At 35.9% G+C, this 13,647-nt stretch overlaps 1 protein-coding gene across 4 annotated transcripts in view; it reads left to right on the top strand.

The window, feature by feature from the left end:
- STIM2 (stromal interaction molecule 2) overlaps window positions 1-13,647 on the top strand; it is a 142,709-nt gene that overhangs the window by 85,194 nt on the left and 43,868 nt on the right. For all 4 annotated transcript variants that reach the window (XM_088021225.1, XM_028088134.2, XM_028088143.2 and 1 more), the window contains exon 3: window positions 1,381-1,495. In XM_088021225.1, the coding sequence (XP_087877351.1) occupies window positions 1,381-1,495 (115 nt within the window). The remainder of the gene's footprint in view (window positions 1-1,380; window positions 1,496-13,647) is intronic.

Here is a 13,647-nt window from a genome sequence, read left to right as displayed (position 1 = left end):
TTGGGTCAGATTCTTTGAAAATGTCTCATTACTATAAAGGTTTCTAAATGGCTTCTCTCCGTTTCTATACGTATTGTAGACAGGTATCAGTTTCCTGACCAACACCAGTCTCATGACATGTTGAGTAGTGTTGATCCTAAAATGTTGTTTCTTCATTTTGTAGCTGAGGTTATTAAATCTCAGGAAAGTGAAATGATTTCTCAATATTAGGTTAAAAATTTCTTTTTTAGTTTTAGCAGAAAATGACACAAAAGCAAAATTTGGCCTTTGTCTGAAAATGATGTTCATTGTCAGTATATAAAAGTCAGAAAAATACGCCTTGGTAGCTATAGGGGATATTCACTTTCTGCGTTATGGATTTCTGAAATAATCTTTTGTATGATCTTGTATTTTTGAAAAAATAAAGATATCAAGTAAAATAATACCAAAACAGGAAAAATCAGAAATGAGATAGAAAAAGCATAATAATTTAAAAAACTATTTCTTTTGTATAATTAGAGTAATGCGTTTATATGGGAAAAATGTCAAAAGATCAGGCTGAAAAGATTGTCGGGGATAGGATTGGAAAATGATATGTAAGCCATAAAAGGAGTTTGCTTCTCCTTCTCCCAAATAAAAAGCAAACGACTTTTTATTTGGGAGATAGTGGGGAGCAACTGAAGGATTTTCTGTAACAAATACAGAGAAGGTTAGTTTTTAGCAAAGAAAATATTAGTGCATTTTCTCTCTGTATTTTAAAGTAAGATTAATCGAGATCTACTTCAGTTTTATAAAATGCTTTAGTTCTGAACACTGCAGTCAGATGCCTCTCAACTGTAAGTAATAGCTTCACATATAGGAGAACCCAGAAATATGAGGCAGTAATTGAGATTAGTATTAATTGTGTTTTGAAACACCCCTGTCACTAAGTGTTTCGTAAAAAGGCACTATGTATATAATATATATATATATATATATAATATATCATGCTGTTGAGCATAATATACTTTGCTGTTTGTTATTTTTTCAACCTTGGGCAAATTATTTTACTTCTTTGGGTCTTGGTTTTCTCATCTATAAAATGGGGATACATAATATAGTATTATCATGAAGTTAAATGAGTGTGTGTGTGTGAGAGTGAATAGACATACTATAATGTAGGATAGTACCTGGTAAATAATGAGCATTAAGTAAGTACTTTTGATGTTGTTATTAGTAGTAGAAGACATTTTATTAAATAAATTTTACAAAAATGTAAGAATAATGTGAGTATAAAATACCAAAAATATACCAGTTGTTATCTGAAAATTGCCACCTACTGGATTTCAAAATTTTGTTTCTGAGTGTACAGAGATTATAAAATAGGGAATTTAAATTTACTTAATGTTTTCTCTTTTATAGTTTATCAGAGAAGATATGAAATACAAAGATGCTACTAATAAACACAGCCATCTGCACAGAGAAGATAAGCATATAACTGTTGAGGATTTATGGAAACGGTGGAAAACATCAGAAGGTAAGACTATTTTAGTGAACTGAATCCTTCACCTGCTCTTCTGACCTGCTTAACCATTGTTAACTCCCTAACTGCAAATGATTTTATGAAAAAAATCAAAATAACATTTTCTGTGAGGATATTTATATTTTAGTAAATAATTTTTCCACTTTTGATTTTGGAAAAATGATTTTTATCTTACCATTCATTAAGGGTCAGCCTGTTTTCAGATAATTTGATACCTTATACTAGAATAAATAAGATCATGCATGTCTGAGAGCTTAAAGTTGTGGAGTATTGCTTCAGCTGTTAAGTGACATTATTCTAAGAGGTTTATCTAATAAACATGGATCCCAAAGTTGTTATTTTAGTTACTGAGAACAGTTCCTTAAGTCTTCAGAAGGCACAGAACTTTTAAGCTTTTCCTGAAATAAATTACGAAGTCTTCTAAGAGTTGCATGATAAAGTTCTGTGATTTATATTTTACTACTTTTCTGCCCTTAGATCTTCAGGCTGTCTCAGGGACAGTAATTGTTTAAGGCAGGAAAAGTGTATGACCTAAACCTCAACTTGATCCCTAATACTAGAAAGCTACTAAAATTTAAAAAAAAAAAAAAAAAAAGGAAGTCCATTAAGCTTATTCTTCTTATTTTTATTTTATTTTTGAGTGACAGAGTCAACCAAAATGTCATTTTCCTAATGTTTTTGTGTTTCTATTCTTTTACCAAACATTTACATTGTATATATTTTCCTCTGCAAGTTTGAATAATGAAAGGAAAGGAGGAGGAAGGTGGGACAGACTACTGCATAGGAGGATGAAGACATTATAAAGTTTACTAGACTGGCTGTGGTAACATTTGGAAATGGGAAAATAGAGAAAGCTATCCCATCAATGCTCAGTATTTTTATTAGCGTACAAGAAGGTTTATAGTTTGCTTACATTTTTGTTTTCACTTTTTAAAAGAGGCATCTGTTAAAATACACTGGGAAGAAGAAAAAGAAGGAAAAAATATCACTGACTTAAATGAAAGATACATACAGTTAAAAATCTCTCTCTCCGTTTCCCTGCCCCATACCATTTTTAGGTAATAGGAATTTGGGTAGTACTAGGAATGAAAGAATATAAATTTCATGGGGGAGAAATTGCTAGAAAGGTGGAAAACTCAGAAAAACTTAATCTGCTCACAGGTATGCCTTAGATATATTGTACATACCACCACAATAAGCCAGATAATTGCAGTAAAGTGAGTCAAATGAGTTTTTTGGTTTCCCGGTGTGTATAAAAGTTATGTTTATGCTATACTGTATTCTATGAAGTGTGTGATAGTATTACATCTAAAAAAACAATGTACTTGGGACGCCTGGGTGGCTCAGTCGGTTGAGCGTCTGCCTTCGGCTCAGGTCATGATCCCAGCGTCCTGGGATCGAGTCCCGCATTGGGCTCCCTGCTCCGCGGGGAGCCTGCTTCTCCCTCTGCCTCTGCCTTTCTCTCTCTCTCTGTCTCTCATGAATAAATAAATAAAATCTTTTTTTAAAAAAATAAAACAATGTACATACCTTTGTATGCGTTTGTAAAATACTTTATTGCTAAAAAGTGCTAATCATCCTCTGAGCTTTCAGCAAGTTGTAATTTTTCTGCAGGTGGAGGTCTTGCCTCAGTGTTGGTGGCTGCTGGCTGAGCAGTGTGCTGCTTGCTGAAGGCTGGGGTGGCTATGGCAAGTTCTTAAAATACAACAGTGAGGTTTGCCACATTGATTGACTCTTCATTTCATGAACAGTTTCTCTGTGGCATGCAGTGCTGTTTGATAGCATTTTAAATAAAGGAGAACTTTTTTCATAATTGCAAAACCAGGTTTTATGTAATATTCTAAGTCCTTCGTTGTCATTTCAACAATCTTAGTGTTTTTACCAAGAGTAGATTCCATCTCAGGAAACCAGTTTCTTTTGGTCATCCGTAAGAGAAGACTCCTCATCTGTTCAAGTTTGATCCTGAAATTGTAACAATTCAGTCCCATCTTCATGCTCCACATCTCATTCTAGTTCTCTTGCTGTTTACACCACATCTGCAGTCACCTTCTCCACTAAAACCTTGAATCCCTCAACGTCATCCATGAGGGTTGGAATCATCTTCTTCCACACTCTTGTGACTGTTGATATCTTGCCCTCTTCCCATGAATCACGAATGTTCCTAATGGCATTTAGAGTAGTGAATCCTTTCCAGAAGGTTTTTAATTTACTTCCCCAGATTGATCAGAGGAATCACTATCTATGGCAGCTATAGCCTTATAAAATGTATTTCTTAAATAATAAAACTTGAAAGTAGAATTATTCCTTGATTCATGGCCGTCAAATGGATGTTGGGTTAGCAGGCATGCAAACAACATTAATCTCGTATGTCTCCATCAGAGCTCTTGGGTGACCGGGTGCATTGCTAGTGAGCAGTAATATTTTGAAAGGAATCTTTTTTTTTTTTTCCAGGTCTCAACAGTGGGCTTAAAATATTCAGTAAACTATGTTGTAAACAGATGTGTTGTCATCAAGGCTTTGTTGTTCCCTTTATAGAGTACAGGCATGGTAGATTTAGCATCATTCTTCAGGGTCCTAGGATTTTCATAATGGTAAACGAACATTGCCTTCAACTTAAAGTCACCACCTTCATTAGTCCCTAACAAAAGAGTCAGCCTGTTCTTTGGAGCTTTGAAACCAGGCATTGATTTCTCTTCTCTAGCTGCGAAAGTCCCAGATGGCATCTTCCAATATAAGGCTGTTTTGTCTACATTGAATATCTGTTGTTGAGTGTAGCCACCTTTGTTACTTACCTTCTGGAGAACTTGCTGCAGCTTCGACATCAGCACTTGCTGCTTCACCTTGTACTTTTCTGTTATGAAGACGGCTTCTTTTCTTAAACCTCATGAACCAACCTCTGTTAGCTTCTGACTTTCCTTCTGCAGCTTCCTCACCTCAGTCTTCACAGCACTGAAGAGGGTTAGGGTCTTACTCTAGATTAGGCTTAAGGGAACATGGTGGCTGGTTTGATATTTCTGAAGTGCAATAAAGAGCGCAATCAAACAAGGCATGCCTGTGTATGAAATCTCTGCAGTATGGAGGCATTACTAAAGGAATTAGAGACCCATTGAAGGGTCTGTTGCTACTAGTATATTTTAGATTTTGGATATGCGATAAGTTGAGTGGAACCCACTTAACCCATTGTGCTTGAACGAAGGAAGAAGGACTTGACCACTTGTTACCACCCATGGTGCTTCCACCCTGGTTCAGCTCCCATCCCTTGCCTGGGTAACTGCAGCAGCTGCCTCATGGTCTCGCTGTGTCTGCTTGTGCTCTGCTGCATTCTGGACTTCACTTAGCAGAATGATCTGTTTAAAATGTAAATCAGATTTGCTCCCTGCCCTGTGGTGGCTCAGAGTAAAAGCTAAAGTCGTTACAAAGACCTGTAAGCCTCTCCATGACCTGTCCTCCCCTCCGGCCTCTTCTGTTCCTGTTGTGTGCCCCTGGTCTGTCTCACGGTGCTCTATCCCAGCTGGACTCCTTGCTGTTCCACGACTGCAGGACCTCAGATGTTGTTATGGACCCTCCGTGAGGCCCGCCCTCACTATTGTAGTTCAAATCACAGATCACACTCCTCTCTCCCCGCTCTTACCTTGGTTTTTTGACACTCCTGTCTCTCTTAGCGTCACATTTTCTTTTTCCCATATCATGTGTCATCTTCTAAGATACCGTATAATTGACTTATTCAGTATGTTGGTCTCCTTTCTCTCTCCTGCCTCTGAGAATGTCAGCCTCAGAGAGCAGGGGTTCTTTGTTTATTTTGTTTATTAATGTATCCCAAATCTATCGGGACTCTGTCCTTAAACCCAGTTTTGTTTCTGATCCTAGGAAGTCTGGTGAGATCTTTTGTCATCTGTGAGCATGTTTTGTTTTGTTTTATTTTGTGAGCTAAGGCCTTTCCAAGTTGGGTAGCCTCTTAAATCTTTTTTTTTTCCCCTGGGCTTTCACCTTAATTTCCACCCCCTAAGATTTTGCCATTATGATGGTGAGATTTCCCCGAGTCACTGAAGAGTTGGCCTAAATGACAAACCGTATGCTTCTTTTTCTCCAAACCCCAGTCTTTCACATCACCTCCTAGGGGAGTAGTATGTGGGAGGAGTAGTCTTAAGGCTCCTACTAACACAGCTACATGGGAAGAGAGAGAAATGAGCCTTGGGCCTCGAATGAAACCTCCCCTAGATGCTTTATAGTGACCTAATTGATTTTCTCAATACACATGACACATTTATTAACGGTCATGTAAAGATGGGGTATTTTTGCTAATCCGTGGTTTTTACATCACAGCCTCACAAACCTCAGGTATCCTGGAGATACCTCAGGGACAGGGCATGCTGGATGTGCAGGATTCTGCTTTTATCTGGGTATTGTGTTTCTGTTTAAGATTTTTGTTAGGAAACAAAAAGTGATTCCTCTGAAAAGGTTTGGAAACTGCTGGTATAGAGATTAGAATGTACCTTTAGCAATAATATGTAATTCAAGGTTGTTTAGTTGAATATAATACACGCACACGCTGGTGTGTGTGCATGCCTGCATACACATACCACAAATATACACAATTATACTGTGCCCATTGTGTGGCACAATGACACTGCGTCATTGTGTCTCCAGTGCCTAGAGCGGTGCCCTATTTACTTTGATATTCAGTAAATATTTGTTGAATGAATGAATGTATCATACCTGATGGGCATTGGCTACTCAGTAATTCAGTTCACCCAATACTTTTGAGTACAGGCATTTCTGTGACCATGAGATATATGCATTCTTGAAAAGGTTATGTTTTGTAAAATTATGAACTTAAAAATTACAGTTTATGAGAAAAATGGGGTTGAAGCAGGCTACTCAGAACCTATGCAGCTTTGTAACCAATGCACTAATAGTACTAATAAAAATACTAGCACAAGTTCAAAAGATGTGTTAAATTCCTAATCAGTCAATACAGTAGTGAGTATAGGTCTTTACAAGTAGGTCAAGATAACTTCATGGAAGGAGGTGTTAGGGTTGAGGTTGCTAAATTATGCAGACAAAGGCAGAGCCCATGAATTTGAGAAGTGAGCCACAAGCTTTGCTGACACAGGCGGTGGCCAAATTGGACTGAGAGGGAGTGTGAGCAGACAGTATGTTCATAGCCTGGACATTTGCCATTGTGTTTGGCCATTCTGGATACTTTGCATCCATCTGCTGTTACTTGGAGGTATAAAATGATAACATGTGAGGAAAAGTCACACTTGAAATGATAGACTTTTATATTTTCTTGACATGATTCTTGTTTACCAGTTGCATATAAGCTAATTTCTGACACAGAAACACCTGTAGCAGAACAGGTTGTATCTATGATGTACTAACTAGGCATTGGATGCCAGGTATTCATGATGAATGAAATGTATCTCTGGGCTATGAGGTGTAAATAGCTGAGTAGGAAAGACAAATAATTGCAATAAATGGTGATGTGTATCATAATAGGAGTAAGTATAGCATATGGAGGTAGCTCACTGGAAGGAGTAATTAACTCTCTGGTAGGATTATACATGGAAGCTGCTGTTTGTGAAATGCTGTGAAGGTTGACCAGGAGTTCTGGGAGGGGATGAGGAGGTGGACCATAAATGGTGGCCCCTCAGGGCTCTTTCAGGTACCTGAAATTTGCTGGAAGTGGAAGTGGCATGCTGTAGGAAGTATGTGGGCTTTCAAGCTATACAAATTTAAATCCCAGTCCTTCTGTTGATGAGCATTAAGACTTTGGGCACATTTTAAAATTCACTTATAAAATGCAGTTTTTATGTGATATAAATGAGTAATGTAGTAAAAGTGCTTGGCATAATTCCTGGCATCATCTGGTAGGCACTTAGTAAATGTTGACTTGTCCTTGTAATGATGGTGAGTAAACTAAAATGTTCCACTGTACTGAAAGTTTTACAAGGTTTTTGATTGAGTCTCATAATATTCATAAATAAAATGAGCAGATATACTAGGCTAAATACTTAACCGTTGTAGTATACAATTCTCTGGAGGGTGAAATGGACCTAATATCTTTATGGAGTTGTCAACTGGGGAAAAGTAAAATTGTATTATGCAGAAATTGATCCTGATCTCACACAGAAAAATTTCAGTGTTACCTGAATGTACTTTTTTTGCTTGTGTGGAGAATGCCTGGTCAGTTTGTACATGGCAGCAGTCCAATACAAATGAAAGCCATTTTAAAAATTAGTGTTAGATTTCAGATAGATTTTGATAAATTGGATACGTTGTTAGAATTACTGAATGCAGTTAAAGAGTAGCCAGATTCCTGATGAAGGAAAATGTAGGTAGAAAATTATTGGTTATATATAAATTTTAAGCATCATAATAGATAAAAAACTGATTAATGTACTCTTTTTAAAACTGGTAGCTCATTGGGTTAAATAGTTATTATAACATGTGACAACCATGAGGTAATCTTTCCATCCTGTTCAGCATGGGTCTTATCTTACGTAATGTCACTGTATAATTTTGGGCTTTACAAATTGAATAGACATTTGGAAATTTTGCAGAAGGTTTAATTTAATTTAATTTTTTTTTTTTTTGGATTAGAAATTTAAAGGAACTGAAATTGTCTGAGAGAAGAGAGATGTAGGCATTTAAATAACGGTTGTTTTCAAGTGTATATAAATCCTAGCTAGAGAGAAATGATCAAGAGTATTTTCTTTCTGTTTGGAAAACAAAAGTGTAAATGTGACATAAAAGGATTTGTAAAGGAAAAAGATTCCTTACTTTGGATGTTAAAGTTCTAAAAGTAAGGAGGATTATAAATATTTCCTTTATATAGATCCTTGATATTCATAAGGATATTCTTCTGGGTATGGAAGTATACGTGGATCTCTACATGCTGATAAAAATCGACCAATTTTTTAGGTGTATGCTGTTGGTTACAATGAGACTGGAATGAAAAAAAAATGGAAGGATATCTGTGCATATTGTTTAGCATTATGAGAGGAGTAAAGATACAGACCTTGCACATTAGAAGGTGTCATTATCTTTGTGGCATCCATTTATACAATATTTACTTGTATATTTACAGTATGCATGGGATTCCCTGTGGTAGAGCACGAAGTGTAAGAGAAGGCCTTTCTCCTTTTCGGTATTGTTACGTGTGCACACATGAAATATTAATAACAAGGGGCTTTCGGTATTGTTACATGTGCACACATGAAATATTAATAACAATTAATGAAGGCGTGATTAAATGCTAGGTAAGTGGTACTATTATAAGAGATTAAGGAAATGGACAGATTTGTTATGAGGAAGTCTTCATTAGGGAGATAACTCTTGAGCAGGATTTTGAAAGACATAAAATGTTCTTAGAAATAATAGAGTAATATACAAGTTAGCACATTAAAATGAGTAAGTGAATATGTGTAATTCCAGACTTAAATTCTAAATCCCTCGAATAAGCACAATTTATAAATCAGAAATATAATAATTTTTTTAGTTTTAGTCTATAAATCAGCATTTTAATATTTGTCTTTTGCTATTAGATGTAATACTTAACCTTTTTGTGTCTTAGTTTTGTCATCTGCTAAATGGGGGTAAAAATTGTGTATCACATCAAATTGTTGAGGATGAAATGAATTTGTTGTACATCTGCAGTGCTTAGAACAGTGCCTAGCACATAGCAAGTGCTTAATGACCATCCCTTGTTACCACTCATTTTATAAGATGGCTGTGAACATGGTGCATGTGGGGATTTGGAGACTGATGCAGTTGCAAGAGGCATCTGAATTGGGGAATAGTAGAAAATAGGTCAGTCAGAGGGAGACCAGACTAGGGAGCCTTGATGTTTAAACCTGATGAGCTGCTCCAGGAGTGGTAAGGAAGATTCTGCTCATAAACCAGTGCTTACCACTTGGTGGTGGTGCCTTATAGCAGTGTACTAAGGAAGCTTGATCTGTGTCTGGTCTCAGTAGCAAAGAAGAATGTTATTGTAGAAATTAGTGGTGAGCAGCACTTACTGTGTCTGTGGGAGGTGCTAGTGTATTTTAGCATTTTTATCATTATCGCACTAAATATTAGGAACTATTACAGCTTCTTGTTTCGGAAAGCCTTACAATATAGAACAGTTAAGGAAGATGAATTCACTTAGGAAGACTAGCTTTGAGTTTAATGTGTAATTCTGAGAAGTGTTTTAAAGGAAGACTTGAATCAACTTTTTCCTTTTGTTCAGAATGAATTCCACTTTTTTTTCTTCCTTGTGATTTTAGATCCATTGGGCTTGAGGAGAATCATTTAACAGATTCATACAGGGAACATATTTTAGTAAATGTATTTATTATGAGCAAGGCATTGCCCTAGTTACGGAAGATACACAGATGAAGAATATGTTTTCCGTCCTCTGCCTGTCTGTGGTCTGTTACTGGAGAAGGGTCTGTTAACACGTAATTAAAGGATGTGATATGATCTAGCATCAAGGTATGTGTTAGGCACTGTGGGATGTGCGAATAGGAAGTGTGCTGGTCTGCCAGAGGGCAGATGAGGCCAGAGGGTTAGTTGCATGAAGGGACATTTATTTACCTCTCATCTCTCCTCACCCCTTCACTGGGAAGCACTCTGCTGGAGTAATTGCTTTCAAGATATTTGTAGTTAATATAGCACATTTTAAAAACACAGGGCTCTGACTATGCCTCAAATGCTGGTGCTATTTTATTAACTCAGGTTTTTAACACTTTGCAGCTTTTAAATGATACTTTTGGTTTCAGGAGAAGCTGTTCTTAGCTGTCTGTAGAAGTACAGAGTTTTCATTGTCTTTGGAAAGCAGTTTATACAAGGGAAAGCCTGTTCTTGAGGTAGAGTCTAGTTTCAAAATGACAAATGTCATTATTTGTACTACTAACAAAAGGCTTTTGTAGTCTTAGTTTCTTGTATGTGGAGAATAGGCAACACAGACATACTGCCCATTTACTCTATCAACCAACTTTTAAGTGTGCTTAACATGGATTTTTGTTGGAGGAGTAGCATGAATATTCCTTGATCAGTTTGCAAAACACTGTTCTGTATTAATCAGAATTGATTTTTGTACTTTGCATAAAGTGTGTCCTTTTTAGAATAATCAAATAGCTTTCTTTGATAAAATTATCTACATGAATTCAGAGCACTCACAATAAGTTTCTGATCTTACTTAATCATTATTTTATGTTAACATTTCAGTCTCCTTGTTTCCTTCATTTCATATCTATTTATTGGGGTTAACCACTTTGGTGTTTATTATTTTCATTTTCTTCTTTCCTGTTTCTCTTTCTCTTTTATTGTTGACCCTTTTCCTCTTTTACTTCAGGATATTTTTAGAGATTTAGGGTCATTGTGTATACTGATTTGCTAGGATTAGTTATGCCTTTTTAATCTGTGGAAGATACTTCACTTTGAGACAGCTGTGTCTTTTATACTTTTTTTGATTTTATTCTGAAATAGAGACTACCTCTCAGAATAGGATGCAGAGACCAATTGCCTATCACATCCCTCTGTACTTTGGGTTCTAGAAATTTGACAGTTTCTGTTCTTTGGGAACTCATGAAATAGATATGTTGCGAGCCTCATTTTTTCTCAAATAACAAATTTTCCAGTATGTAATTCATCATATAATGAAAGTTTTCTTATAATTTAAGGAAGTACAATTCTAAGATTGTTTGTAAATTTGCCTTATTATGGTTTCCTGTGCACCTGAATTATTCTACATTTCTCCTCTGCTATGTTCACAGACTCAAGGAATACCTCAAGTTTGGAGTACAGTAACAGAACCTTCTGCAGAAGGTAAAAATGAGGGCTGTCCACTTTTCACTGTGATGGACTATTTAGAAAACAGTAGTCTTTCTTAAACATCTTACTGTTCATTCTTCCTTTTCCCCAACAGTTGGGAATCACTTTTATATAGATTTGTGTTAAGTTTTGCTTTACCATTCTTTGTTTTGGGAAGTGGGTGGGTAGGCTGGACTCTGGTTACAGTTCTGTTATGTTAAAGTATATTATTGCAGGAGATTCACTGTATTAAATTCTACTTGAGGTGGAACAAAATTTTATTCTCGTTCTTTTGGATAAGGGACTTGTTTGTTGATAGTAGTATTCTCCTCTTCAGAGGTGGTCAGTTGTACAAACATCTTTTTTCTTTTTAAACAAGTGTGTGTTTACTTGGGTCTTTTTTGCTATTCCACTGAATGTTACTTAGCAGTTTAGAAGTAATTATAATAGAAATAATGCAAATTACAAATACAATGCAGATAAAATTTTCAAAGATATTAAATAACCATTTCATTTGCAATATGAACATGACTTGTTTCTGAAAACTAAACATTTTTGAAATTCTGGATCATATGTGTGTATATGTTACATTACATATATAAATATATGGCTCAGAATGAATGATAAAAAATAGGGTAAATCACATAGTATGTGTGTCATACTTAAATACTTTTCACTTTGTGGATGGTTACTCTATCTAAATAGAGTACTTAGTGCAAATAAAGCTTATTTTCCAACTTCTCATCTGGTTAAGGTGCTCTTCAATATGAGATCCTTAATGAGCATTCTTCTAACATTTGGCCAGTCTTTTGTTTCTCTTTCTGTCAGTGTGAATTCTTCCACATGTTGAAAATGGTGGACCATTTAGATACTTTTGATTTAGAGTGTTTAAAGTTAACTGCTTACTTAAGTTATTAGTTTAAAAGTGGAGTCTAAATCAGTCTGACAAAATGAAATAGTAAATGTGATTTCCATTGAAGTAAATTAAGTTTTTACTTCCATCATCAATTCTTTTCCTTAGCATGTAATCAGGTAAAAAGAGTATAAAACAAGTGTTTATCACTAGGAGCTTTTGGTTGCTTAAGGGCTGTGTTCTTGAACAAAATTAACAACAGAGAGTTGTTATTCACTCACATAAAGGTATAATAAGGTCATATTGACTTGAGAGTTCAGTAAGAGTAGGGAAAGAGAATTGTGCCCCTGGGAATACTGCTAATAAGGCAAAAGCAGAGGATTAGCTAATGAAATAAGTAATGGCCATCAGAAACATGGGAGCTGAATCAGGTACATTGTCTTGGAAGTCTAGAGAGGAAAGTTTTCAGGAGATAATGGATGGCTGTATAATTGAGGGCATAGTCTATCTTATTGCAAGGTATCTGTTGAAGGCCTTCACAAAGAGTGGGTTTTTTTTTTTTTAGGTCTCTTTAATAGGAACAGATGTATTCCTGAGAAGATGATTTATGCTTATTTTGTGAACCCTATGACTGATTTTGTTTCCTTTGTCTACTTTTCGTAGCTGTTTTTAAGGATCTCATGTATATTCTGTGCATGTTCTAACTTAGTTTTATTTTATTTCCCTGTTCCATTGCCATCTTTTATGTTATTCTCTTTATGTTATGTGAATCTTTGTAAATCATTTCTTCTCACTCCCTCCCTTCCTTAGTTGGGGGATAGAGAGAGAAGAGATGAAAAGTGGCTAGTAGTTCTGATATAGAGAAATACGATGTATTGGGAAAAACTATTAGACTTGGCAAGAAGAAAATCATTAACCCTCAAGAATCAATGTAAACATTGGTATGGGGAATTGAGTCCCACACACATACAAAATTAGCGTTAAAAAAGATTTAAGTGGAAGCCACCTGAATGTACATAGGTGGGTAAATGAATAAAGAAAATGTGGCATATACATACAATGGAATATTCTTCAGCCTTAAAAAGAAGGAAATTCTGACACATGTTACAACATGAATGAACCTTGAGGACGTTATGCTGAGTGAAATGAGCCAGTCACAAAAGGACATATACTGTATGATTCCATTTATATGAGGTACCTAGAGTCGTCAAAATCATAAGGACAGAAAGTAGAATGGTGGTTGCCAGGAGCCAGGGAGAGGTGAATGGGGAGTTATTGGTCAGTGGGTACAGAGTTTCAGTTTTGTAAGATGAAAAGAGTTCTGGAGATGGATGGTAGTGGTGGTTGCACGATAATATGAATACTTAGTACTATTGAACTGTACACTTAAAAATGGTTAAGATGGTAGCTTTTATGTTATATGTATTTTAATCTCAATAAAAAATGATCTAAGAGAGTGAGTAGATAAGAAGTAGAGAAATGGTGGGCAACCCTC

The sequence above is a fragment of the Eumetopias jubatus genome, unplaced genomic scaffold (assembly GCF_037043125.1).
Source record: "Eumetopias jubatus isolate StellerSeaLion01/CBP00866 unplaced genomic scaffold, mEumJub1_p1.0 scaffold_2, whole genome shotgun sequence".
NCBI classification, from domain to species: Eukaryota; Metazoa; Chordata; class Mammalia; order Carnivora; family Otariidae; genus Eumetopias; species Eumetopias jubatus.
This window is presented reverse-complemented; position numbering and strand designations above follow the sequence as displayed.